General features: G+C 39.6%; 3 protein-coding genes across 4 annotated transcripts in view; 1 reads left to right on the forward strand and 2 right to left on the reverse strand.

Annotated features, from left to right (window-relative positions):
* lrrc1 (leucine rich repeat containing 1) overlaps nt 1-6,211 on the reverse strand; it is a 38,075-nt gene extending 31,864 nt beyond the window's left edge. Inside the window, exon 1 of the mRNA XM_034682736.1 lies at nt 5,604-6,211. Coding sequence (XP_034538627.1) covers nt 5,604-5,762 — 159 coding nt within the window. The 5' untranslated portion in view covers nt 5,763-6,211. The remainder of the gene's footprint in view (nt 1-5,603) is intronic.
* Nucleotides 6,212-10,826: 4,615 nt separating this feature from the next.
* Nucleotides 10,827-19,176, reverse strand: eloal (elongin A, like). Its single transcript, XM_034682731.1, is given in 12 exon segments — nt 10,827-11,098; nt 11,270-11,376; nt 12,951-13,065; nt 13,378-13,558; nt 16,308-16,405; nt 16,478-16,639; nt 16,724-16,823; nt 16,908-17,765; nt 17,767-17,833; nt 17,927-18,039; nt 18,133-18,189; nt 19,038-19,176. Coding segments are annotated over 12 exon segments (1,998 nt in total). The 5' UTR covers nt 19,116-19,176; the 3' UTR covers nt 10,827-11,036.
* klhl31 (kelch-like family member 31) lies at nt 19,009-24,845 on the forward strand. 2 transcript variants are annotated; one of them, XM_034682734.1, is made up of 4 exons: nt 19,009-19,462; nt 20,729-20,812; nt 22,645-23,847; nt 23,941-24,845. In XM_034682734.1, the coding sequence occupies exons 3-4, from the start codon at nt 22,673-22,675 to the stop codon at nt 24,671-24,673; spliced, it is 1,908 nt and encodes a 635-aa protein (XP_034538625.1). In that variant the 5' UTR covers nt 19,009-19,462; nt 20,729-20,812; nt 22,645-22,672; the 3' UTR covers nt 24,674-24,845. The 2 variants fall into 2 exon arrangements, with proteins under 2 accessions (XP_034538625.1, XP_034538623.1); XM_034682732.1 differs by having other exon boundaries at nt 19,010-19,462; nt 22,642-23,847.
* The last annotated feature ends 20 nt before the right edge of the window (nt 24,846-24,865 follow it).

Below are 24,865 nucleotides of genomic sequence, written 5' to 3' on the forward strand. Positions count from 1 at the left end.
ACACATCATGTAATGATTGCCATCAGGACATAAAGATCATTTTAACCAGTATGACAAAAAGTGTATCTAAATCTGATTACCAACCCCAGCTTTAAATACAGAAATAAATAACAATATCATGATTATATAGCTGTATTGCCTTTTTCAAATATGAAGTATCAACAGAATATCAGATGGTCTTAGCTAGAAGCCTGAGAAATGCCAAACACAGCGGCCATCAAAATGTCAACAAAACACAGCTTCAGCTCATCAGTGTCCTTATCAGTGAGCTAACCAATGCTTGTTACGTTACTCTGGAGTCCACTCAGCATGGTTATAACCACAAACAGTCATGACAGCTCACCACTGTCCTTTTAATACCGGCAGAGTTCAAGCTGATGGTGACAAACATCCTCGTGGATATTTGAAGTGTTATGGGTCAACTTTTCAGGTCTGGAAATCTGGATTAATCTGGATGAATCATGCCCCTGAGTCATTGTTGAAGAAGAACAGTAGAAAGATAAACTATGAGTGGTAGCTTCTGAACACTTTCATTTCTAAAATAACATTTCCTATTGTTATCATTATGTGACCACACACACATCATTGTTTCCTCATATCCTGCAAACCTTGTGTTTTTTAAAATGTGTCAAATGTGAGTCCACCTGCTAATCACACACTCGCTCACTTGAGGGGGAAATGTGCTTACTTTACAAGTTCCTGGGTCCTCAGGTGTCATGTCTGCAGTTTGTGTTGGTTCATGGTTTTATTGGTCTGTTCTTTACAATTCAGGTCAATGATTCATTATGATTTCATTAGGAAAAAGTAGCACATAGAGGCAACAACAAATCACATAATGCTGTCTTTGTTTTCAGTCGAGGTACCTGTTCCTGCACGGCCTTTTCTTCCACAGACAAAGTCAGCAGTGTGACACAGCCATGGGAGGTTGCTCACATTATCTCTGTTCCATCACATTTCTATGGACATGCCGAGCCTCAAAAATACGCCGTCAGCTCTCTTTTCTCTCCTACCAGGGCTTCTGTAAACTGTTCACCAAACTGCTGTGATTTCTCTTTAGATAAGCACCAAACTACTTCAAAGGTTTAAGACTTGTGAATGAAATGAGAGATGCCACAAAGGCACAAAAATAGGGCTTCAATCTAATCAGCTTAACATCTGACTCACCATGACATCAGTTTTTGAAGAGGTCAGGACAGTTTCTCAAGCTAGACCTTATTTCATAATCGGCCCAGCTGTAAACCCAGTTCTTTACAGAACGTACTCTCTCTGCTCAAGGTTACAACAAGAACACCTGACACAGTTCTGAAGGCTTAAAATACAACCTCCAGAGTGGAAACTTACAGAATGAAACAGGTTTGGCTGCAGGAAAAAGTTTAAAGGGCATATGTTACGAACACACAAGTCAGCGCTCAGGGCTGTATGTAAAAGAAACAAAACAAAGCAGGCTGAGAGGTCTTCAGTTTCAGGCCTTAAGTATGGTAAATACCTGCCTATAGAGGTAACATGCAAATCCTTTCACCGCTATCAGGTTTGTATTCTAAGTTACAAGTATGAGGTCTTAGAGTGAGTCGATGAGCACACCTTTAGTCTGTAATCCACCTACACTGTTTCCATTACACACAGAAATAGATCCATGATTCAGAGTGTGTGTGTGTGTGACTGTAAAGAGTTAAAGTGTTTTCCTTTTGAGTCTTCAATTTTCAAGATAATCCAGTTGTGATCGGCCACAGTGACGACATCACTTCCCCATAAATGTGGCTCTTGAGTAAAAGGGACAGAGTTGGATCAATAATCTCATTAAACAGAATAAATATGAAGAGATCCTTTTGAGGCTTCAGTCCAATAAATGTACTGATCAGTTACCGGACAAGGACTCTCAGGTTTGAAGTTTTACGACTTTGATCAGAAGAATTAAGTGAAGATTGTTGAGACTAGACAAAACAAGGTGCAGTTTCACTCTGATCACGAGGAGGATCATGATTAGCCTTTACTCCTTTTAGTTAATGTTTGTAGATCAAATGGCTTTAAAAGGAGAAGTTTCAGCTCTAAGGGGTGTAGCACTATTGAGAGGGATGGGAATATCAATGCAGGGATCAACAACTCAGTTCTAAATAAAATCCCTAATCATCTCCTTATCTTTCAGTCATGCCTTTGACAGATTTAATGATTAAATGTCATTATTTGTTCCTTGTGGTTTCAAAGACTTTCATAATAGTTCAGAAGCTAGGTTAGGAAATCATTTCAGGGTTATTTTTGTGCATTGACATAAATGCTACTGACTGCATGATGTGGGCACATCTTTTACACATAATAAATATTTATGGTAAAAAAAAAAAAAAAAAGACGGACAACATAACAGGAAATGTTAAGATGTGCAGGAGAGGCATGAAAAATAAGGACCTCACCAGAAAGAGATTTAAAAAAGTATTTCTTTCATATAAAAATGGGACATTAAAAAGGAATAACTAGTAAAAAAAGGACTGAATAAACACAATAATATGGAGTATTGTTGTCCATTTAATAATTATAGATATAGTCTGCCAGACTCCGGACAGACCACCTGAGTGCCCTCTTCCTGATCTGCAAGGACTTCAACCATGTATTTATTTTCTACATAGCTTATTTTGTCTTCTGTACATACTTTTATAATCATTATTGTCATTTTATTTGTATTTATATCTTATTAATTACTTTCTTCTATTCATATTATTTGATATTCTTAATTATTGTGTATAGGAGCGACTTTAATGACCCAATTTCCCCCAGGGATAAATCAAATATTTCTGATTCTGATTCTGATTCTGATAATCCCATAAAAGATCATATACAGCAAATACTGAGACTGGCACCACTTATGTTGGTTTCTCTCATATTTGAATAATGAGTGCACCATTACCGGATCAATATGTGGTTTGGGCAGATACCCCAAGTAGCAGTAATCATGGAGCCGAATATGACGACATGAAGACATTAGACTTGAAATTATGATGTGATTGAGATTTAGTACGATGATGTTTCGTTTTATACTTTGTTTTTCTTTATTTACCAGGAAGATACACTGAGGCTGTCAAATGTTCATGTTTGGGATGTAGCTGTGTGTCTTCTTCTTTGACAATCTCACTGCTGAACCAGTACTCATACTTTGTGATAAAGGACAGGAAACAACTGTTTTATTCAGAGGTTTAAATTAAGACACCTGCTCATGTTTGTAATGTTTCCTGATCTCTATCACTCCCCTCTACCCTAAAATAAACCTTAATCTGAAGCACCATCGCTCATACAACTTAAATATTCATGCACTGAGTCATAAAGATTATGAGGTAAGATTCTATCAATACGGTTCAACTCTACTCCCCTTAAAGGATTACATATCTGATGTCCCCTGCAGTACAGTCATAGCTCTTTATCATGCAGAAAACTGCAGGGTTAGAAACAAAGCATCATGGGTAATTCTGACCTCAGCGTGCTCACCTGGCTGAACAGGTTTGACTCTTCAGACACTATCAGAGCTTTACAGCTGAGACACCCGGGTCTCCAAATGTTTCATGATCGAACCCTCACATACGTGTTTCTGTGAACCTGCATTAGTGGAAGCAGCTCAGGGGGAAGTTTCCACCTATGCAGGGTGCATGCCCTGCTGATCTTGCGTAAGTATTGTCCCCAGGTCCCACCGGATTCTCACGGGATTCCTGATCAGCTCAGTTAGCAGCTCTGTGTCAGAAGCACTTTAACTAGAGAGGCGAATTTCTTGTTACCAAAAATAAGCAAGGACACTTTGGCTCTGAGCCTGACGCTAAATTCAGCAAGAGGAAGTCCTTTCAGTGTGCTGGGGTTTATCCTTTATTCTCTATACATAGAGACATATTTTCACTGCTATGGGAAAAGACCAAATGTATGGAAGCCCTAAGTGGGCAGACATCCACACATTTTAAAGCCATGTTTTCCCATGATATTGAGTAATCTCCTTTTGTTTTTCTCACTATCTCATGATAGCAAAGTTTACCTGTAGTATTGAGTAAATGTCAGTGGTTTTCTACAGATCTCAACTTACTGTTCTTGTTATCTTAGCATTACAAAGCTGGTTTTTCCACAGTAATGTGTAAATCTATCTGATTAGCTCAGGAAAACAAAGCTTGATGTCTTGTGATAACATGATCAGTTTTTGGAGATCTAGAAACCAATAGGCTGATTACTGTGAAAGGCAAAACTGAGAACTAGAGAAAGCAAACAGAGATTACTAGTTATCATGGGGGGAAAGGAGTACATGAGGTGTATGGGTGCTTTACTGCTTGTGTTGTCATGTCTTTGTGATGCTTTCTGTGTGATCTGCAGATGTGATTTAACTTGAATCGACTCTGGAAAAAAACATCCAGCAGCAAAATATAAGTTTCATATTGTACATGGTCCCTTTAGAAATAAAACTGAATGAAATAAAACACATTTACACAAATTCAATACAACAATGACTTGTTTTTCTTTTAATTGACTGCTGCCTTCCTCAAATGTAATCATTTCTTATTAACTTCTTACTTAATTTATTCACTTTAACCTATGTTTTTATTTGTAAGTGATATATTTAATTGTGGTTTACTTCAGAATGTCTCATTTTATTATTTATTTCTTCTTTGATCTTATATTTCATCCCAATGTCTTATTTAAACTATTTCATGTTTGTACATTTTTGGCTTACATTTACTGGCTTAGGCTAATTTAACTTATTTCATGTCTTTAAAAGTACTTCTATTCCTTTCTTTGTACAGATAGTATTTTTATTTTCTATTTAGAAATTTTACATTTGTGTTTAGATTTCTATATTTATTGTCCTTACTGTCTTGTTGTATCCTTACTGTCTTGTTGTGTCCTTACTGTCTTGTTGTATCCTTACTGTCTTCTTGTGTCCTTATTGTCTTGTGTCCTTACTGTCTTGTTGTGTCCTTACTGTCTTGTTGTGTCCTTACTGTCTTGTTGTGTCCTTACTGTCTAGTTGTATCCTTACTGTCTTCTTGTGTCCTTATTGTCTTGTGTCCTTACTGTCTTGTTGTATCCTTACTGTCTTGTTGTGTCCTTACTGTCTTGTTGTGTCCTTACTGTCTTGTTGTGTCCTTACTGTCTAGTTGTATCCTTACTGTCTTCTTGTGTCCTTACTGTCTTGTTGTATCCTTACTGTCTTGTTGTATCCTTACTGTCTTCTTGTGTCCTTACTGTCTTCTTGTGTCCTTACTGTCTAGTTGTATCCTTACTGTCTTGTTGTGTCCTTACTGTCTTGTTGTATCCTTACTGTCTTCTTGTGTCCTTACTATCTTTTTGTTCAGTACCAGTGTTCATTCACCACGTCAATTTCCTTGTGTGTGCAAGCTCACTTGGCAATAAAGCTTTCTTCAATCTTGAATCTTGAATTTTTGTCTCCTTTAATATTTCTTTTAATGCTCAGTCAGTCTGCACCACTATATATGCATGCTGCTCTCTTCTATAAATAAACTTGAATTGTCTTTTTCATGTCATTTTAATGTTCTCACTGCAGCTTTGGCAGTGTGGTCTGCTCATGGCACAGCCAGGGGCACCACAGTGAGTTGAGTTGTCTCCAGGCGCTTTTCTCTCCTTACCTTGGGCAAGTCTCGGAGTTGGTTTGCATCCAGCAGCAGCTCCTCCAAACTCCGTCCGTAGCGGTAGATCTCATCGGGCACGAACAGCAGGGAGCAGTGGCGTTTATCGATCATCTCCACATGACGGTTGCACCGCCACAGGGGGATGCAGTGAAACATCACGGGGGAGGTGGGAATAAATCTCGTATGCCCGTGTGATAAACAAACTGCCGGGAGGAGGGAGATGCAACAGATTGCTTTGAACTGAATTTACCGTCAAGCGCACGAGAGGCGAAACTCTCCTGCAAGTAAACACCGAAACTCCAGCTGGACGTGAGTCTCGTTTTCGTCTTCGGTCTCGACGAACATGCAAAATCTCCTCCGTCGTCGCCTCACTTTGGTGAGTTTGTAGGCACCTGTTTTCTCTCCACCTCGTCCCGTGTCGCGCGTAAAACCTCGACCCGTCTTTAACCCGTCTTTTCAGCGGAAGAGACGCAGGCTACATCCCCGAGAAGAACTGGGTTTGCATTCTCGTTTTGTTTCGTCTCGTCCCGGAGTTAATTTCCTCTCCCGTCCAGTTTCTGACCCGGAACACTCACTCCCTCATTCCGATCCTACGTCAGCACACTAGACGGATCCGCCCTCTTGTCCCTCCTCTGGATAGTCCCGTCTAGTGGAGGGAGTTTCGGCTCTTTTTAGGGAGTCGGATCATTTGACTCGGATCAGGAGTACGAGCTTGACTCTTCATTTGGTTCAAGGTTCAAAGGTTTTTATTGTCAATTTTCACTGTATATACGAGACATACAGGAAAAACGAGATGTTTCTCTCTTCCAGCTTTTAAATATCTAAAATTTAAATATAAAATACAATAAAATATAATAAAATACAGTTCTATAAAAACATCCTATGTACACAGTGCAGGTAGTGCAGTGACAGTTTAAAAATGGACAATGAAATTGAAATAGATAACAGTGCAAATGATATTAAGGTGCAGACAGTATATGAGATAAGTAAATGCTTAAGTAAACGGTTAATGTGCAAAAAGCAGCTGAGGTAGAGTCCTTGTATGAAGTGTGTGTGTGTGTGAGAGAGAGAGAGAGAGAGAGAGAGAAGGTGTGAGAGAGAGAGAGAGAGAGGGTGAGAGAGAGAGAGAGACAGAGAGTGTGTGTGTGTGTGAGAGAGAGAGAGAAAGAGAGGGTGAGAGAGGGAGAGGGTGAGAGAGAGTGTGTCTGTGTGTGTGTGTGAGAGAGAGAGAGAGAGAGAGAGAGTGAGAGTGTGAGAGAGAGAAAGAGAGGGTGAGAGAGAGAGAGTGTGTGTGTGTGTGTGTGTGTGTGTGTGAGAGAGAGAGAGAGGGGGTGAGAGTGTGAGAGAGAGAAAGAGAGGGTGAGAGAGAAAGAGAGAGAGAGAGAGAGAGAGAGAAAGAGAGGATGAGAGAGAGAGAGAGAGAAAGAGAGGGTGAGAGAGAGAGAGAAAGAGAGAGTATGTGTTTGTTTGTGTGTGTGTGTTACAGTCCAGGGGGCAGAGGGGGGAGGTTGGTTAAACTAGTCTCAAATTCCCTGATTTCATGCATGAATATTCTACTTTAATCATCAAATGTAAATAAACTCAAACAAAAAATGTTCAAATCATAATTTAGTTAAAATTTGCTTGGAAAAAAATAATTAAAAAATCATGCAAAATCATGAAAATGGATGTAGAATTTTTTTTTACTGATACTGATCAGTTTTTATTTGTAATGCAGCATTTAAAATTCACTTAATCTTACGTCTTGCTCTCTTAACACTTTAAATTTCCCCATTGTGGGACGAATAAAGGACTATTTTATCTTATCTAATCTTATCTTGTGATTATACAAGGGACAGCCCCTGCAAGTTTTCTTTTGCAGGTTATGACATAAGCTAGTACGGATGCCTCTTATTCAAGATTCAAGATTCACCTTATTGTCATTTATTTTCGTATTTGCATACCTAGTGAAACAAAGCTTGACTGTGCATATTTAAAAACACTTTTTAAAACACTAAAACCAAGCTAAAACATTTAACGGCACAAAACATGCATAAAACCAAGCGGCAACCTCGGGTCTAAAACTATGAGTCCTATGTGGAAGTGCTAAAAGCTTCAGTTCATCGAGGATCCGCTTGAGGCTGACTCCAGAAGTACCTGAAACCACAAACACACCAATTCAAAAAAGCCGATCTTTGCAGCAGAAATAAAAATGTTTACAGCCTGGTACAAAACACGAGTGTAGCCTGGATAGCTCATCTCTTGATCGGCACACACTGTAAGGGGGGTGAATTTTTTTCTGGCGCAGCAATTTAGAAGATATTTAGATTAGGAGTCTTCCAATGAGAGGCACAGCTGACTTGATTGACAGGCGGGAACACTGTAGCTGTTGGCTAGGAGGCTCAAAGCCCGCCTCTTTACATCACAAGCGCTCGACAGCAGCAATATGGCTGCCGCCGATGATTGGCCTCAAAACAGCGCTTCAGGAACAGATGGGTGACATCATGGATACTACGTCCATTGTTTATACAGTCTATGCATAAAACACAGTATTAGCAGCCTGATAAAACCATAAGGATTATTGTGTTATTGTTATTGAGCTATGAAAGCAAGAGATCTTTACATTAAGATTGAGGATTTCTACACAGTTATTAATGACTGAAATCAATGCACTGAGGGTCAGTATCAGAACAAGTTATGAACAGAATGCTGCAGAAATAGCCTCTTTTACAGTTTCAAAGATTTTCAATGAGTGATACATTTTATTTTCAAAAGAAAGCAGGAAGAGATTGTAGTGATGAAACATCACTGAGACATTTACAGGACCATAGCATCAAAGAAAGAAGTATCACAGGAACTTAAAGCATTTATTTGACACAAAAAATATATATTAATTTAAAAAATAAAACATGATTGTGTGTTTTATTGGTTTTAAATATAGCATATTAAAGACTCACAATGCTTGGCTATTAATGTGATTTAAATAGTGAGAAGTTCCTGGGTTATGGGGGAATGACTCATTGTTAATTTGCATGAGCAGATGAGCTGGCTCAAAGAACCAACTCGTTCATGAACTGCACAGCACTAGTGAAGTCCCACACAGGGACGCCATGGCATGGAGGACTTATGACAGCCCAGTGGCCACCCCTGTGGGCAACAGGCTTTAAACAAAAACGTGTATTGGTATTTAAAAATACGATATGAAATAGCAGCTTTTAATGCATGTGACAATGTAAGATGACACTGACAGGGAAATTGATTGGGGCGATTTAACTTCAACAACATACCATATAACAGTTGTGTGTGGCCCCTGTGGGTAGCCGGAGATACATTCCTGCTTTGTAACTATTTTTATTCCTGTCCTCTTCAGCTTTACTCTGTGTCCAGTATCTGATCTGTTGATAAATGTGTGGGTCTTTCTGTCATGTGACATCCAGCACGGCTCATAGTGAATCTCCATTCATTCTCATTCATTCCTTCTTTTCCACTTTCATCACTTTATCCTTCACAGGTCAAAGGTGAAGGTCAGCTCTTGTGTTCTGGTGAGAGGTCAGCAACAGGTCATTCTACCACCCTCACACAGGACGGTTAAAGCTTCATTTCCTATCAGCTAAAACATTTCAAAGAACAAGTATTTACAATGTTTCACCTGTTCTACTGATGAAGTCAGACTTTGTGAAGGTGTGATGTTTTCTTTATGGGTTGTGATGGCTGTATGTCTCCTTTCTTACATTTTTAAAATGCATATGTAACACGTTATTGTGACCATACCATTATGATAATGTAAAACACAAAAAGACATTACATCCGTTACTTATTTAATTATTTTTGAAAACTGCACATTTGAGGTATTACAAGTTAATACAATTGTGCTTTCAGCCTATGACCTTTGACCTTCTGTCAGAAGAAACAAGTCCATAAGAGCAAAGCGCTCCAGGATGATAAACAGTGTTTCCCCCCAAGCAGTCACACTGCTCAACAAATCCCCCACAGCCTTTAAACCGCCTTCATCTCACACACTCACACACCAGCGTCACCTAATGCACAGACAATCACTGACAAGCTGAATTAATCATACTTGCACGGGCAGACTTTGCACCGCGTAAGCCTTCTCTCAGGTCAATAAGCTAGATCTCTGTACTTTGCACTGTGTGTAAGTTGTTGCTATTTTTATACCCCTTTATTCATGCCTTTATGCCATTTATTAAAAAACTATAGACATTAATTGATACATAATCTATTCTAATTTCTATTTTTGTCTTATGTATCCTATTTCTATAACTGCTTTTATCTTAATGTGCACTGACGCTGCATAGTGAGAGGCGCCACTGTTTTCTTGTGTTGCACAAAGACTTGGAATTAATTGGCCCGTTTGTCACCCACAACAAATACCTGAGAGAACAAACTTGCTTCTTTTTAGATCTCTCTCTTACTCTGTGCAACACGGCAAGAGATGAACATCCAACAAGGGAACATTTTAAAAGTTACGAGCATTAAGTCACTTTCACAAGCCCCGTGAGAAACAGCTTCAAAGTCATGAATTAAACATGAGGGTAGATTAATGATGCAGTTTTGGCACATCTCCACAGGTGGTGCTGAAGGCTGCAGCAGTCTCAGATTCTTCCTCCTTTACATCTCATGCAGTTGTTAAAATGCATCCAGAAAAAAAACTAAAATAGACAGGAAGGGTGTTTGAGAAGTGGCAGACAGATGTCTCCCTCCACAAGAGACGATGACATGGTGAGAGTAGACAAGGAATTGCTTTCATTTTCATTATATTGAGCTTTTTTTTGGCAAAATACTACAAAACAGAACAAAACTAAACATTTTTTTTATAGATTTAAATTAAATAAGTTTACTAAAACTGCTTCAACTGAAAGTACAGTTACTAACCTATTAAAATGATCTACTTCTGCTGAATATAATAAAGCAATATACCACCAGGAATTAATCTAATGTATTGAATATTGAGTATCAAATGTTGTTGTATCATTATAATCTCACACGAGTACACTTAAGTATTCTGTTCAGTTCAGTGCCAAAAGAGTTGAGATATTAAACTAAAATAAAAAATATTCATATGTATCAAAATAAGAGTTTTGCACAATGTAAAGTGTTTTTAAGTTGATTTTGTAGAGGCAGAAATACATCACACTTCTCTCTACATCCACTGGAGGGAGCCAACTCCCACTAAATAACCCACACACCATACCTGTTTAACTCAAACAAACAAAGTCTGAATTCACATTTGCTCATTTCATTGTTCGTTTAATAGTGAAGAAAGTTCACAGTTATAGAGAAATAAGGCTAATTCCTGAAAACGCTTAGACAAACACAGAATAATCAAAGGCCAGTGTAACAGGCCTTCTCTCGTCCAAAGTTAATGAATGATTAAGTGCACTTTCACCACATCCACACACTGTAAATATGAAGATCAGAATATAAGAGTGTTTATCTGCGTCCCATCTGCTTCTTAAAGGCCTTTAAGGACTTTGCCATCATTGGAGCAACCTCTGTAGAAAGAAAAATACAGTTACATTACAATAATTTATATGTAAAGCTGTCAAAGCCTGATTTGAATGGAATGGCTGTGTGAAGAAATTAGAAATAGCACATGGGAACAGTTTGAGCATGCTTTTACATGCACATGTACAAATCTTAACGCTCTGAATTTGTCAGCTCACTTGATTTTTTGCGAGGGTCTTGTGAATTTCCGCCTCCTGAACTGCTGCTGCTGGACCTACTGGGCTCCTCACAACTCGCCCTCACTCTGTTGTCCTGAGCCTTTACACTGTTTGGTAAAGAAATAACAAAACGATGTTAATTATCAGACAAACACAATGCACAGAAAATGACAAAATGAGCCTCCAAATGTTGGAATGATCCCACAGCTGGTGAGAAAAACATCCCATGTTGTGACGGTTGACAACAAGGGCCCCAGGCTTTACTAACCAGAGTGAAACCAGTTTATCCAGCACATTGCTCCAATTCCTGCGTTTGGCTAAGCTCAACCAAAAAGCATGTCAGCCACAGCTATCACATGAGCGTCGGAGGTTTTATAACTCTGTTAGCTGATCGTGTTGAGTGATTGGTTTGTTGTTAAGAGGAGGAGAGCAAGCACAAGGCTTTGAAGGTTAAAACACACAATCTGCCTCTGTGTACGTGAACATGTGTTTCATGTGTCAATAATAGTTTTTGAAGACATGTGTTGACAATTTAAACTACTTGTGTGTTGTTTTTTAACAAGGGTCATGTGTTACTGTATCTACTGTGAAGCTTTGATTACTACAGCCACCTGTGAAGAATTTAATTTGGGATATTGTATCCTGTATAAGATAAGATAAGATAAGATAAGATATTACTTTATTGATCCCCCGGGGGGGAAATTCAGTTGTTACAGCAACCCAGACATAAGTACAATCAAGAAAGAAGTTTCAATAAGTACAAAATAAGTACAATAAGTACAAATAAGATAAAAAAAAAAAAAGTAAAAAATAAAACAAAAAATGAAACAAAATAACATAAAATAAATAAAAAAATAAATAATAAAAAAATAAAATAATAAAATAAAATAAATAAAATAAAATAAAAATAAGTAAAATAAAATAGATAAATAAAGCTAGAATACAATTTAGATATATACAATGTTACAAGGTGTATCCTCACCTTGTTGACATTTTTCATCCTGTAATAAATTTTGTTTCTGTGTTTCAATCTGCGGGCTACCTCAAGCTTAGCTCTTACTGTTTGAATGCGTGACCTGTTATAAGTTGCAATTTGTCAATAAAGTTTAAAAATCCTATCATACTTTTCAAAAGTAATGGTACAAACACTCAAGTTCTCTTTCCCTTATTTATGATATTTATTGATACACCAAAATCAGAACCAAACGTGCAAAAAAAATGCATTCATCCCCATGGCAATAACTCAATTAAATAGGATACATTAGCTACCATGAGTCAGTAGAAATACAGGGACTAAGGTTGTCTACTATTGGTACGAGGGTATGAACAGTACACCAAGTATCATTTTATTATTTGGGTTGTTGGTCTATGATTGTTGACATGCATCAGACAGAGTGCACTGTGAATATTGTCATGTGTGTTGATGTGGTCTAATTGCAGTGATGATAACAGCTACTATGGGTTACTTGGATCTTTGTCGTGTGGGTCTGATGTGATATTAATGTCTGTGCTGTGCTTTGAGGACATTAAAGTTTTCTAAATCTAAAATCTATGCATTCTAGGATTTGGAAAACAATGCCACACCAAATTATATTAATAAACTGATTGTTATGATAAATAATCACAAGCTCATTAAAGAACCTGTGTATTTCTGTCTCTGTGTTTCAGATTCTGAACTCACCTGCACCTGGGCTGCTGAGGCTGCTGAACTGCAGTTCCATGTATTTCCTGCTGAATTCGCACATCTCTCGGTGGCTTTGCAACAGTGTGAATAAATGCCATCTTCACCTGCCGACCTACAAACAGTTTGCAGTGTCATAAGAGCAAACACTTATGCTCTGCAGTCTACACAGCGTAAACAACAACATGTCATGGGGCTTTTATGTTATTCCTTTTTGGGGAATGACATGCAGCTAAAGGCCTCAGGTTGGAATTAAATCCTGGCTGCCCACTTTGAGGACTAAAGCCTCTGTACCTGAGGAACACATTATAACAGATTGAGGATAATTTGAGGACACAAGACTTATAATTAGTATTATTTTGACAGCATTAAACACAAAAGGACAAATCTTAAAGTTTCCCAGTCATGTTCATTTCCTTGTACTCACCTTTGGGTTTGCCTGAATGTGAAGAAACAATGCTTTTTGTCAGTCTTTGGAGTTTCCTCTCCCTCTCCTCAGACAGCCTCACGTACATCTCTTTCCAGGATTCGTACTCCTGAAGTTTGGAGTCTTTGAAGTCCCTCTTACAATGTCTCCCCCACAGGTGGTCTGTTAGTCCCATGTAGATCTGTGAAAACAAACAAATTAGCAAGGATCTAAAAGGCTGAGGCCAGTCTTTTTCAAATCTTTATGCAAGCTCTACAAAGTCTAGTTTATCCTAAAGAGGTCAGAACTAAAAGGAAATAAACAGGTCAGTGCTGGCTGAGGACATCATTGATCATACAACCTGATGAAACTTGTTTGGATGAGATTCAGCTGCATGATGGCTTTTACTTCTGTCAGCTAAGAAGCAGAAAGTGAGCTGCCCTGGGTAACTGATGACTGATATATAATGCTATTTTCATGTTCATCCTACAGCCATAAGCCAAGCAGACTTAAACATAATTACTTAGGATCATTAAAGTGCCATGCATAATAAGATTTTCTAATTATCATCATACTTCACATAAAACTACACCCTTTAAATGTAATCACCATATCGCTTCCTTCACAAATGAATGACAACAAATCCCTCCCATCTACTCTTCTATAGTTTTCCTCTAATCACAGCTCATGCTGGATTTAATCAGATTTTTTCGGTGTTATAACCTGGAGTGCAAGTTAAAATATTAAATCTCTTTTCAGGGCAGGAGATTTTACTTATCATAGCAACACGGCTATGATGCAACATCAACCTCTCACATGAAAATAGTGAACTAAGGTATGTTTGTGATTTACAAAACCCTCTACTTTATGAGGCCTTCATAGTTTGTCTTGCATCATTTCATGTGAGATGGAAATTAGCTGCTTACTAAATTTGGTGCAACCATCTTTTCATTTGTCTTCGGCTAAATGATTAATGTTGTTGCAAACTGTCCCTGTTAAATAAAATCAACTAAAACTAATAAACATTCAATCCTAATAAAATACATTTCAATAAAGTAATATCTTATCTTAATATGTAGATTTAACATGACAAATATCACAACATACAGGAAAATATAAGGGGATTGAATACTTTTGCAAGACTTCATGATTTACAATCCAGTGTAATCATTTAGCATTATTTGAAGGCTCCAGTCCAACTTCAGGTAAATGAAGACTTAAAGCTAGGGTTGGTGGTCACGGAAAACTAGCATGAATTTAAATCTAGCATTTCCTCAGGACTCCGTCTAACCCCTCCCCCTCCTCCCCTTGGGGCTCCTCCAAAAATGACACCCCTGCTCACATGTACTAGCGCATCTGATTCGCAACCATAGGATGGTGACTGATTTAAAAACCGGTCCTCAGCACATCTTTGTGTTTTGCACTACATCAACTCATGTCTCACTCAGCGGTAAGAAAACACCAAAACATTCTCATAGTGAAAGTTAAAAACACAAACAAACATGAAGTGTACGCGCAGGAGGCGGGCAGAACGGCAGGACAGGATTTGATTGGTTTCATAATTTGGCTCCTGATGGCAGGGATTGGTTGGTGTTTTCCCAGGTTTACTCTGGCTGTAGATAGCAGCTTTTTTTTTGCTCTTTTTTAAGAACACATTATGTATTGATTGCCATCGGGACATAAAGATCCTTTTAACCAGTATAACAAAAAGTGTTTTTAAATCTGACCACCAACCCCAGCTTTAAAGTTTCAGACAAAGCGGTACCTCTCATCTGGAAAAATCGTATCCTACTGATATTTAATAGTCAAAAGGCGGCACTCACTGAGAATCTCTGCCAGAGAAAATATCATTTTTCAAATATGTCTGACACCCATCCTGTGGCAGCAGGTTCAGGCATTTAAAATAACTCTACTGAAAGACAAACTCTTTGTGCTGATGGTTTTGTTTGCTTTTGTAGGTCGTGTAGAGCAGTGTTTTTCAACCTTTTTTGAGCCAAGGCATATTTCTTACATTAAAAAAATCCGGAGTCACACCACCAACCAAAAGTGCTAAAAAATGACACATTTAGCCTCTCAATTTATGAATCTGTTTATCTGAGGGAGGATCTTTGGCTACTTCTTTAACTGTGTCGGGTCAAAGCATCTCATTTACACTGGCTTTTGCAGGTAGTATTAATGTCTCTGCCACAGTGTGGGGCTTTTTTTTATTTGGCTACGAGATCAGCTACTGAGTTGCTAGCTTTGAGAGCTCTCGCAGACGTTGTAGTTTTTCTCATAAAAGTTGCCTTTCCACCCCCCATATTACACTCTTAGAATTTAGTCCAGGGCCCAGCTTGGAGTTTTCCTTTTTGAATATGTATCCATTGCTGTTGTACGCCTACCTCTTTTCACATACACCTCTCACACGCATCATTAGTTCTATTGTCTTAAATTAACAAGGTCATTAGTGTGCTTTATTGCCACCTAGTGGGTGGGTAGCGCAGGTCAGTACATGTTCGAGTACTGAATTACTCCGCCAGTCACTCCACTTCAGGCAGAGACGCACTACATGACAAATTATTTGCAGTATATGAATAATACTTTTTTGGACTAATTAAGTTAAATTGAAAATGTCCCACGGCACACCTGACGATCTGTCACGGCACACTAGTGTTCCACGGCACAGTGGTTGAAAATCACTGGTGTAGAGGGATCAGCTGAATTTCTGTCTGTTTGATAAAAGCACTTTAAACTCCTCACAGGACTTCTACAGCATGATGATGTTCCCTGTTACAGAAACTAACCCTTAAAGTTCTTCATAAAGTGACACTCATTTGGGCTCTTTGTTAAATCAATGATTTTCAGCTGCTCCAGAGACAAGTAGGAGTGCTACTCATTTCTCAGCAGGTGAACCTAATAAAGTGGTCCCTGGTGTGTGTCTGCACTGAATGTATTCATACTGACATCCTTACTGGGTTGCATTCTTCAATGCGTAGCAGCTGTTCAGGCGTGCACCTCTCCAGCACCGGCTCCAGGATTTCAAACGGGACTCCGCCGGTTTCATACAGCACTGAGAAGAGATTTCAGCGCCTGAATATAAATCTAACAACACAACAGCAAGAAATCTTTGAGCTTCACTCACGGTTGATATTGTTCTGGAGCACACGGATACACTGCTGGTGCAGGCTCATCATGGTTGGCAGGGAAACAGCCTTGTTACCAGAGTACACTTGCATCTTCTTGTAACACCGTTGACCAGTGAAGGTTGCAGACTCCTCGTCACAGAAGTCAGGCTCCCTCTCAACTTTATACACAGAAATGGAGCATCAAGAGTGAAAAATGAACAATACTTAAAATGAAGCAGCATTTGTTCAGATATGTGAAGCACCTTTTCTCTCAAAATACTCCACACAGGAAGGTTTGTCACACTCAGGTAGAGATGCAGGTAAAGGAATGTTCATCAGGGCCATGATAGAGTCCTTAAACATCTAAAATATGGCACATTACAGGTCAGTGTTAACAAATCAATATGTGCACACTGAATTTGAATTTGATTATCGTGAAATATATACCGGTTTTGGTGAATCAGCATATGTGTCAGACTCGTCCATCTTCATCTCAGTATACTCTGTATATTCTTTCACTGCGGTCCTGATTTTTTTCGGCGCTTTCTTTACAGCAGATTTTTCTTTCCTCTTGCGAACACTCACGTCATAGTTCAGGCAGGATTCAAAAGACATGGAGGGCTCTTCAGGGTCTCTTTCCTTTTCTTTGCGCTTTATTTTTTTGTTTTTGTGCTCAGTATTTTCAGACTCTTGTTCATTTTTTAGACTGGAACGTTTTTCTTTCCTTTTCTTGGTTTTGGGTTTCTCCTGTGAATCCTGATATATTTCTGAGGACTTGTAATCTCTGACATTGGCCTCCTGTAAGGTTTTTGAGTATTTGTCGTTAAGGTTACATGATGAAGACTCTTTGCTTTTGTTTTTCTTTTCATCTGATGTCTTTGATTTCTTACTCGACTCTTTCTCTGACTTAAATATTTCATTTTCTGATCTGCTTTGGTTTTTTTCTTTCGAACAAGTCCCTGATTTCTGATTACTGTCATCTGAGCTTTTGTTTCCAGACAAAGTATCACTACATCCTGATTTTCTATCACTCTGTTTATCTTTCTTTTTCTTGGAAACCACTGAATCATCCATTTTGTCCTCTTGAAATTCAATTTTCTCTCCCATGAATTCAGTCTGAGAGAAACTCTGATTTCCTTTTTGACCTTTAGTGTCGTTATGTGTTTTCTGATCCTCACATTGTTTCTCTGAATCTGTTTCCCTGAAACTCTTTCTTTTAAAGTCAGCCTCATCTGAGGATTCGTGACTCTTACTGTGCGATGTTAAGCAGTTATTGTTTAAATCCTCTGTCAGACATCCGTTTTTTAGGACGGTGTTGGTCCAGTTTGTCTTTAGCAGATAAACTCTCTGACACCTCAGCACCTTCTGTGTGACTGCATTCAAACACAAACACAACACTGTTAGCACAATCAAACATAAAATGAAGCATACAGTTCATTAAAACCAAACAGTTCAATACAGTTCACCTTGTGGACTCTTTGGGGACCAATCTTTTCCACCCCCTAACAAGCGACTTTGCAAATTCTCCAGCCTTTTCATGTCGACGTAATGCGTTCACTATTTTGCCAATTCCAGTTTCCTGATTCATTTGAAGACATGAGAAATTTTAAATGATCAAAAAATGATCTTGCAAATGTACAAACAAAAACATGATCTTGTCAAATTGACTCACAGCAAGAATGTCTAAAGTGACATCCAGATCCTTGAGTTTCTGCAAAATCTTTACAACCTGAGAAGAGAGAAAGAGACAACATATGTCTGTTAGAGTGCTTGAATTGAGTTTTATTTATTTTTTAAGACAAAATGAAACAAAAAGAAGTTAATTAAAGTGAAGAAAACTCAACATGCCATATATGGTAGTGTTGGGGTTTTGGATCTAACAGTTGCTGATTGTGCATTTGGAGCAGAAGCTATGTATGGGAACTACACACCCCCTAAGGCTGCTCATTTTACTGCACACTATAAATGGATAATGCTACTGCTGGCATCTAAAACCACACTATATAACCAGATAGGTTATTTTCAACTTGCATTCAACTTGGTTTCAACTTTAATGTACTTAAATTCAACAGGGGAGCCTAAAATATGCAAGTTTACTAATCAGTGTTCATGTTAAGTGTGACTGAAACCAGCCTGCAGAGCTCCCCAACCTCCAGGGTTGATGGACAGCAGCCATAAGTTGAACAACTGGAGGAGTTGCCAATTTTAGCAGCAAAGCCACCTCCCTTTAAAACAGACTGACCCCGCAGTAAAGTGCTGCAAATGTGTGGGAGCTGAGCACATGTCTGACTGAGACAGCCCCCAATCTGCTCCTGTGCACACTTCATCAAAAGGAGCTCTGTGTCAGGAGAAACTTGAAAAGCACACGAGCATGGCAATTCAACTTAATTCACCCAAAAGTTTCAGGCTATGACATCACATCGACGTTTCTAGAGCAACTTGTTGTTAAATCCATGAACTACTAGTAATTAAAGAAACAGTAAAGTATATTACGCACATAGATTACGCACAATCCCCTGACTTGTGTCCTGGTCTGTTTATTGTGCGCACTTGTATCATGATAAAGGTTGTATCTACCGTGGCTGACTCTGCTGAGTCTGTGAGCTGAAGTTTGAAGCGCATGATTTTCTTCACCACATCAGAGCTGCTGGCCATCACGGTGCCTCACGTGCAACCATCCGCACACACCGGCAGCGCGCGTCCATTGATGACACTGATATAATGGGCGGAAGTCATGAAAGAAACTATGCGGGGTGCAGAGATTACTTAATTATGTAACAATTCAAGTTATTTTAAACAGGGTTTTTTCGTAGAAATAAAAGTAAAAGGTAGTAAAAGAAATTATGACACTTTTCTAAAGTTACCTGTTCCTTTAAGTCTTTCTTTAGGAGTTAAAGGCCTTTGAATGAAAATATAGGGGGACTAAAATAGACATTTCTCATCCTCTGAATTGGTAAAACATGTGGTATGCTGCTGCTTTTGTAGAGTGTACCCAAATTAAGGTATGATTTATGGCATCATGACTCTTTCTACTCCTACTGTTTTGATGATTTTATTTTAAAACATAGGATATAGGCCTCTGAATGTATCTTTCAAATCGTATAAACCAATACATTAACCACCATGGAATATAATATGAACTGGAAATTGATGGCAAAGTCACAATTACACTCTGCAACTGTAGGATTAACCTTTCATATATCTGGTTCAGAGACACTACAGGAGTCTGCATTTTTGCAAAATAGAATAAAATAGAATATCTTTGTTGTCATTGTCACAAGTACAACGAAATTAAGTGCTATCTTATTTCAGTGCAATTACATCATATATTTTTTTTAAATCATCAATCATTCAATCTTATGGTATGCATAGAGGTAAAGGACTTTCCTAATCTTGATCTCAACATGGAAAGAATCAAAGAAATGGTGATAGATTTCAGGTCGTCTGGCTGGATCCATCATATGCCCCTAATGATCGGTGGTGCTAATGTGGAAGTGGTCAGCAGCATCAAGTTCCTGGGTGTGCAACTGGCAGATGACCTGACCCCCACAGTGAACACCTCAGCCATAATAAAAAAAGGTTCAACAGCGGCTCCATCCCCTCTAGAAACTAGAGAGAGCAAGTCCTCATTCCAGCCCTCAACACTTTGTACAGTAGCACCATTGAGAGCATTCTGACATATGCAATCACTTCCTGGTTTGACAACTGCAAAGTAATGCAAAAGCATCAGCTCAATAGGAAAGTCAAGACAGTCAGCAGAATCAGTGGTGGCCACATTATTTTAATGTGCTTGTTTCAAGTATTTTTAGCGATTTTAGTTGGGTTGTTTCGAGATGTTGTTCTAGATAATGAGATATTTTGCCATCTTTCTGTCGCACTGATGCTGGCTGGGACAGCAGCAACTCATCTTTTTTTGTGAAAAAAATAATTTTGAATCTTGAGCATACATATATGGTGTGTAAGGTTATATCCATCTATAAATATAGGCTTTTTTCCCTTTAATTGTAGGACCTATCTAATCAAAAAGATGCTCTGTGCACCACTGAGAGCAAAAGAAATGTATCAGATCAATAGGAAAAATTAACTCTTCCCATTGAGGATGTAGGCCAAGTCCCCTGTGAATGTTGACATGCACTGATTGGGGCTACTAGGGGACATACAGCATGTTGAGGGGGGTGCATTGTCCCTGCCCTCGGCCATATGCATTTCACAATACTTGATTGGCACTCGCTTCTAGAGAGGAGGAGTTAACCACATGTCTCTTTCAGCGGGGTGACTGCTGCTCTCTCTCTCCGGCTCCAGTAACTGGAGGCACAAGTTCCTTCTTCCCCAGCCTCAACTTCATTTATCAGGTAATTGAAGCTTTCTATTGCATGTTTATTTTACATTATAGCAATATAAATGTACTTTCATCACTTTTATTGCAAGAGTCAGTCGTTTGGGGAAGGATAATTTGCTTATTTTTCACACACTTCACTGACTTCAAGAGGCAAACAGACTGGAGCTGAAGACCATTTGGGTAATTAGTTTGACACATGGCCACAGTGACAGGGTACTTCAAGTTTTATTGTGCTGTGAGTAAACTATTTGAGAGGTGGAATTTTTTCAACTCATCTTTCTCGTGGATCACGTTCATTTAAATGTGTTCATGCAAGGCTTTAAACGGCTGAGCATAGCTGAAGAAAAGAGATGAAAAAGATCAATTGCCCTGATTTGAACTTAAACAGTCAGAGGACATGAGGCCTGTTCTCATGTCTCAAAGTCTATAAAAGGAACGTCATGGGAGAGCCGTCCAGCGATGCTATTCCTGGACATACTGCTGATAAAATGTGACAGATGCAAAGAGGGGGCTTGTTGACGCACTCTGTGGCCCCCAGCATCACCTGGCCGCATACATGTTTTCAAAAGGTGTCGGTTTCCGGGTTGTGCCTGAAAAAAAATCCACCAACTTGAGATTGTACAACACATTTTTTCTATTTACATCCAACATGTAAATTTAAGGACTTTCATTACTGCGAAGTGTTGAGAAAAGAACACAGTGCATATCAAACATGATACTAGGACAACAGAGCATCAATGAAATTGCAATCCTCAAGCATTTAAATGAAAATGTTCTATGATATGTTCCAATTGGATGTAGTTCACTATTGTACAACTCAACTGTATTTAAAGCTAAGTCACAAATAAGCTAACAAGCTGTCCAGATATGTGGAATTTGACCTGATCAGTCTGGTCAGTACAATATAACTTCATTCCTTCATTATAATAGAGACAAACTGGACATTGCAATAACAAATGTATCTTTTTTAAGGCAGATACGTATATTACCAATGTGTAAAATGTGTATATAAACAGAATTTGATGGTTTAAAGATCATTTAAAGCCTATATTTAACTGAAAATGGTGCAAGGACAACATATCAAATGTTGACACTATAAAAAATGATTGCTCCTTAAAGAAAAAGTTTTAGAACCAAGGAGTTTCTGGAGTTCTGAAAGGGAACTGTTGTCTCGTTGTCTCCCTTGTAGAGTATTTCAGCTGCTCAACAGTTCAGGGTCTCCTTTTTCTTATTTTTGTGTCATGATACACAAAATGTTTTCAATGGGTTAAAATTCTGGACTGCAGGAAGGCCAGTCTAGCACCTGGACCCTTCTACTACAGAGCCATACTGGTGTAACATGTTCAGATTGTAGTTTGGCTTTGTCTTGCTGAAATATGTAAAGTCTTCCCTGAACAAGGCCTTGTCTGGATGGCAGCATATGTTGGTCCAAAACCTGTATATGTTTCAACATTAATGGTCCCAAGTGTGTAAACCATGGGCTTAAGTATACCTCCCCATAGTATATTTTACATGCTGGCTGTTGAACTGTGCGGTGATTATAAGACAGATGGTCCCGCTCCTCTTAAGAGCGGGGGATGAGGTGTTCATGATTTCCAAAAGGAATGTCAAATTTTGATTTGTCAGGATTGTGATTTTCCAATTTGTCTCAGTCCATTTTGGAAACCTTTGGGATCAATTCAACTGTGATAACTTTATTCCATATTTGTCTACATTAAATAAAATGCTATTTAAAGCTTAATAAAAACACAAAAAAAAACACAAACATTTGACATTATGCTACTGAAAGATTGTGTTACAGTTTCATGACTCTTTTCTGACATGTTTTATTTGTATTTCCAGAAGGTTTGGGCTGTGTACCGCTGCTACAGCCATGGCACCCAAAAAGAACAAGATGACCAAGAAGAGCAAAGGTGACATAAATGAAATGACCATCATGGTGGGGGACAGCCCCATCAACAAGATCAATGGGTTAAACACTCTGTTAGAAGGAGGAAATGGCTTCAGCTGCATCTCCACTGAAGTCAATGATTCTGTGTATGCCCCAAACCTGCTGGAGGGTTTGAGCAACATGAGACAGGAGAGCTTCCTCTGTGATCTGACGGTCGCCACCAAGTCAAAGTCTTTCGACGTCCACAAGGTGGTCATGGCCTCCTGCAGCGAGTACATCCGAAACATCTTGAAGAAGGATTCGTCCCTCCAGAAGATCGACCTGAACGACCTCTCACCTGTCGGTCTTGCCACAGCGATCACGTATGCTTACTCTGGAAAGCTGACCCTGTCGCTGTACAGCATTGGCAGCACTATCGCTGCAGCCATACTGCTGCAGATCAGCACCTTGGTGAAGATGTGCAGCGATTTCCTAATGCAGGAGCTCAGTGTGGAGAACTGCATGTACGTGGCCAATATTGCTGATGCCTATGACCTCAAAGAAACCAAGGAGGCGACTCAGAAGTTCATGAGGGAGAACTTCATCGAGTTTTCCGAGATGGAGCAGTTCCTGAAGCTTACCTACGAGCAGATCAGCGACTTCCTTGCTGATGATTCCCTGCAGCTGCCCTCTGAAATCACAGCCTTCCAAATTGCTATGAAGTGGTTGGACTATGACGAGAAGAGGTTGAAGTATGCCGCAGATCTCCTGACCCTCATTCGTTTCGGTACAATCTCCGCCCAAGACCTGGTGAATCACGTCCAGAGTGTACCCAGAATGATGCAAGACGCCGAGTGCCACCGTCTCCTTGTTGATGCCATGAATTACCACCTGCTGCCATACCAACAGAACATCCTCCAGTCACGCAGAACAAAGGTACGTGGTGGCCTCAAGGTGATCCTTACAGTCGGTGGACGCCCTGCCTTGACGGAGAAATCCCTCAGCAAAGAAGTTCTCTACAGAGATACAGATAACGTTTGGAACAAGTTGACAGAAATGCCAGCAAAGAGCTTCAACCAGTGCATCGCAGTCTTGGACGGCTTCCTTTACGTGGCAGGTGGAGAGGACCAGAACGATGCAAGGAACCAGGCTAAGCATGCTGTCAGCAACTTCTGCAGGTAAGAACTGATTGTCCCTTTTTACACTTTGTGGGAATCTGTCATTTTTGTTCATGTAGAATTCAAAAGTAACTGTATCTCTTCCTTCTTCAGATACGATCCTCGCTTCAACACTTGGAACCACTTGAACAACATGATCCAGAGGCGCACCCACTTCAGCCTCAACACCTTCAACGGCCTGTTGTTCGCCATCGGAGGGCGAAACGCTGATGGTGTTCAGGCTTCAGTGGAGTGCTATGTTCCCTCATCCAACCAGTGGCAGATGAAGGCTCCAATGGAGATCCCTCGTTGCTGCCACGGCAGCTCCCTCATTGAGGGGAAGATCCTCGTATCAGGAGGTTACATCAACAACGCCTACTCCAGGGCTGTGTGCTCGTACGACCCATCCACCGACACCTGGCAGGATAAGAGCAGCCTGAGCACACCTCGTGGATGGCATTGCGCCGCCACCGTAGGCGACCGGGCCTACGTCATTGGAGGAAGTCAGTTGGGAGGTCGTGGGGAGAGAGTGGATGTCCTCGCCGTCGAGTCTTACAACCCTCACAACGGGCAGTGGAGCTACAGCGCGCCTCTTCACACAGGAGTGAGCACAGCGGGTATTTCCATTTTGAACAACAAGGTGTACCTCCTCGGGGGCTGGAACGAGGGCGAGAAGAAGTACAAGAAATGCATTCAGGTGTTCAACCCCGACCTCAACGAATGGACTGAGGACGATGAGTTGCCAGAAGCCACAGTCGGCATTTCTTGCTGCGTCGTCACCATCCCCACACGGAAAACACGAGAGTCCAGAGCCAGTTCAGCATCTTCTGCACCAGTCAGTATATAAAGCATAAGGTGTTAGTTGGTGTAGTTTACATGTCTAAAGGTCTCCAGCTCCTCTGTTGCAAAAATCTTGGTGCCAAACTCTTAAAATTGTCCCCCTTTTTTGGCTAAAATATGTTTTAACTTTCTTTAGATGAGCAAAACTGAATAAAATGTGTGGTTAATACATTTGGAAACATGTTCTTGAGAGATTTTT

This window comes from Notolabrus celidotus, chromosome 4 (genome assembly GCF_009762535.1).
Source record: "Notolabrus celidotus isolate fNotCel1 chromosome 4, fNotCel1.pri, whole genome shotgun sequence".
NCBI classification, from domain to species: domain Eukaryota; kingdom Metazoa; phylum Chordata; class Actinopteri; order Labriformes; family Labridae; genus Notolabrus; species Notolabrus celidotus.

Bases quoted from the DNA above. Each gene is read 5' to 3' on its own strand.
- klhl31 (XM_034682734.1), top strand. From the start codon at position 22,673: ATGGCACCCAAAAAGAACAAGATGACCAAGAAGAGCAAAGGTGACATA. The intron at 23,848-23,940 runs GTAAGAACTGAT...TTCCTTCTTCAG, and splicing joins GCTGTCAGCAACTTCTGCAG to ATACGATCCTCGCTTCAACA.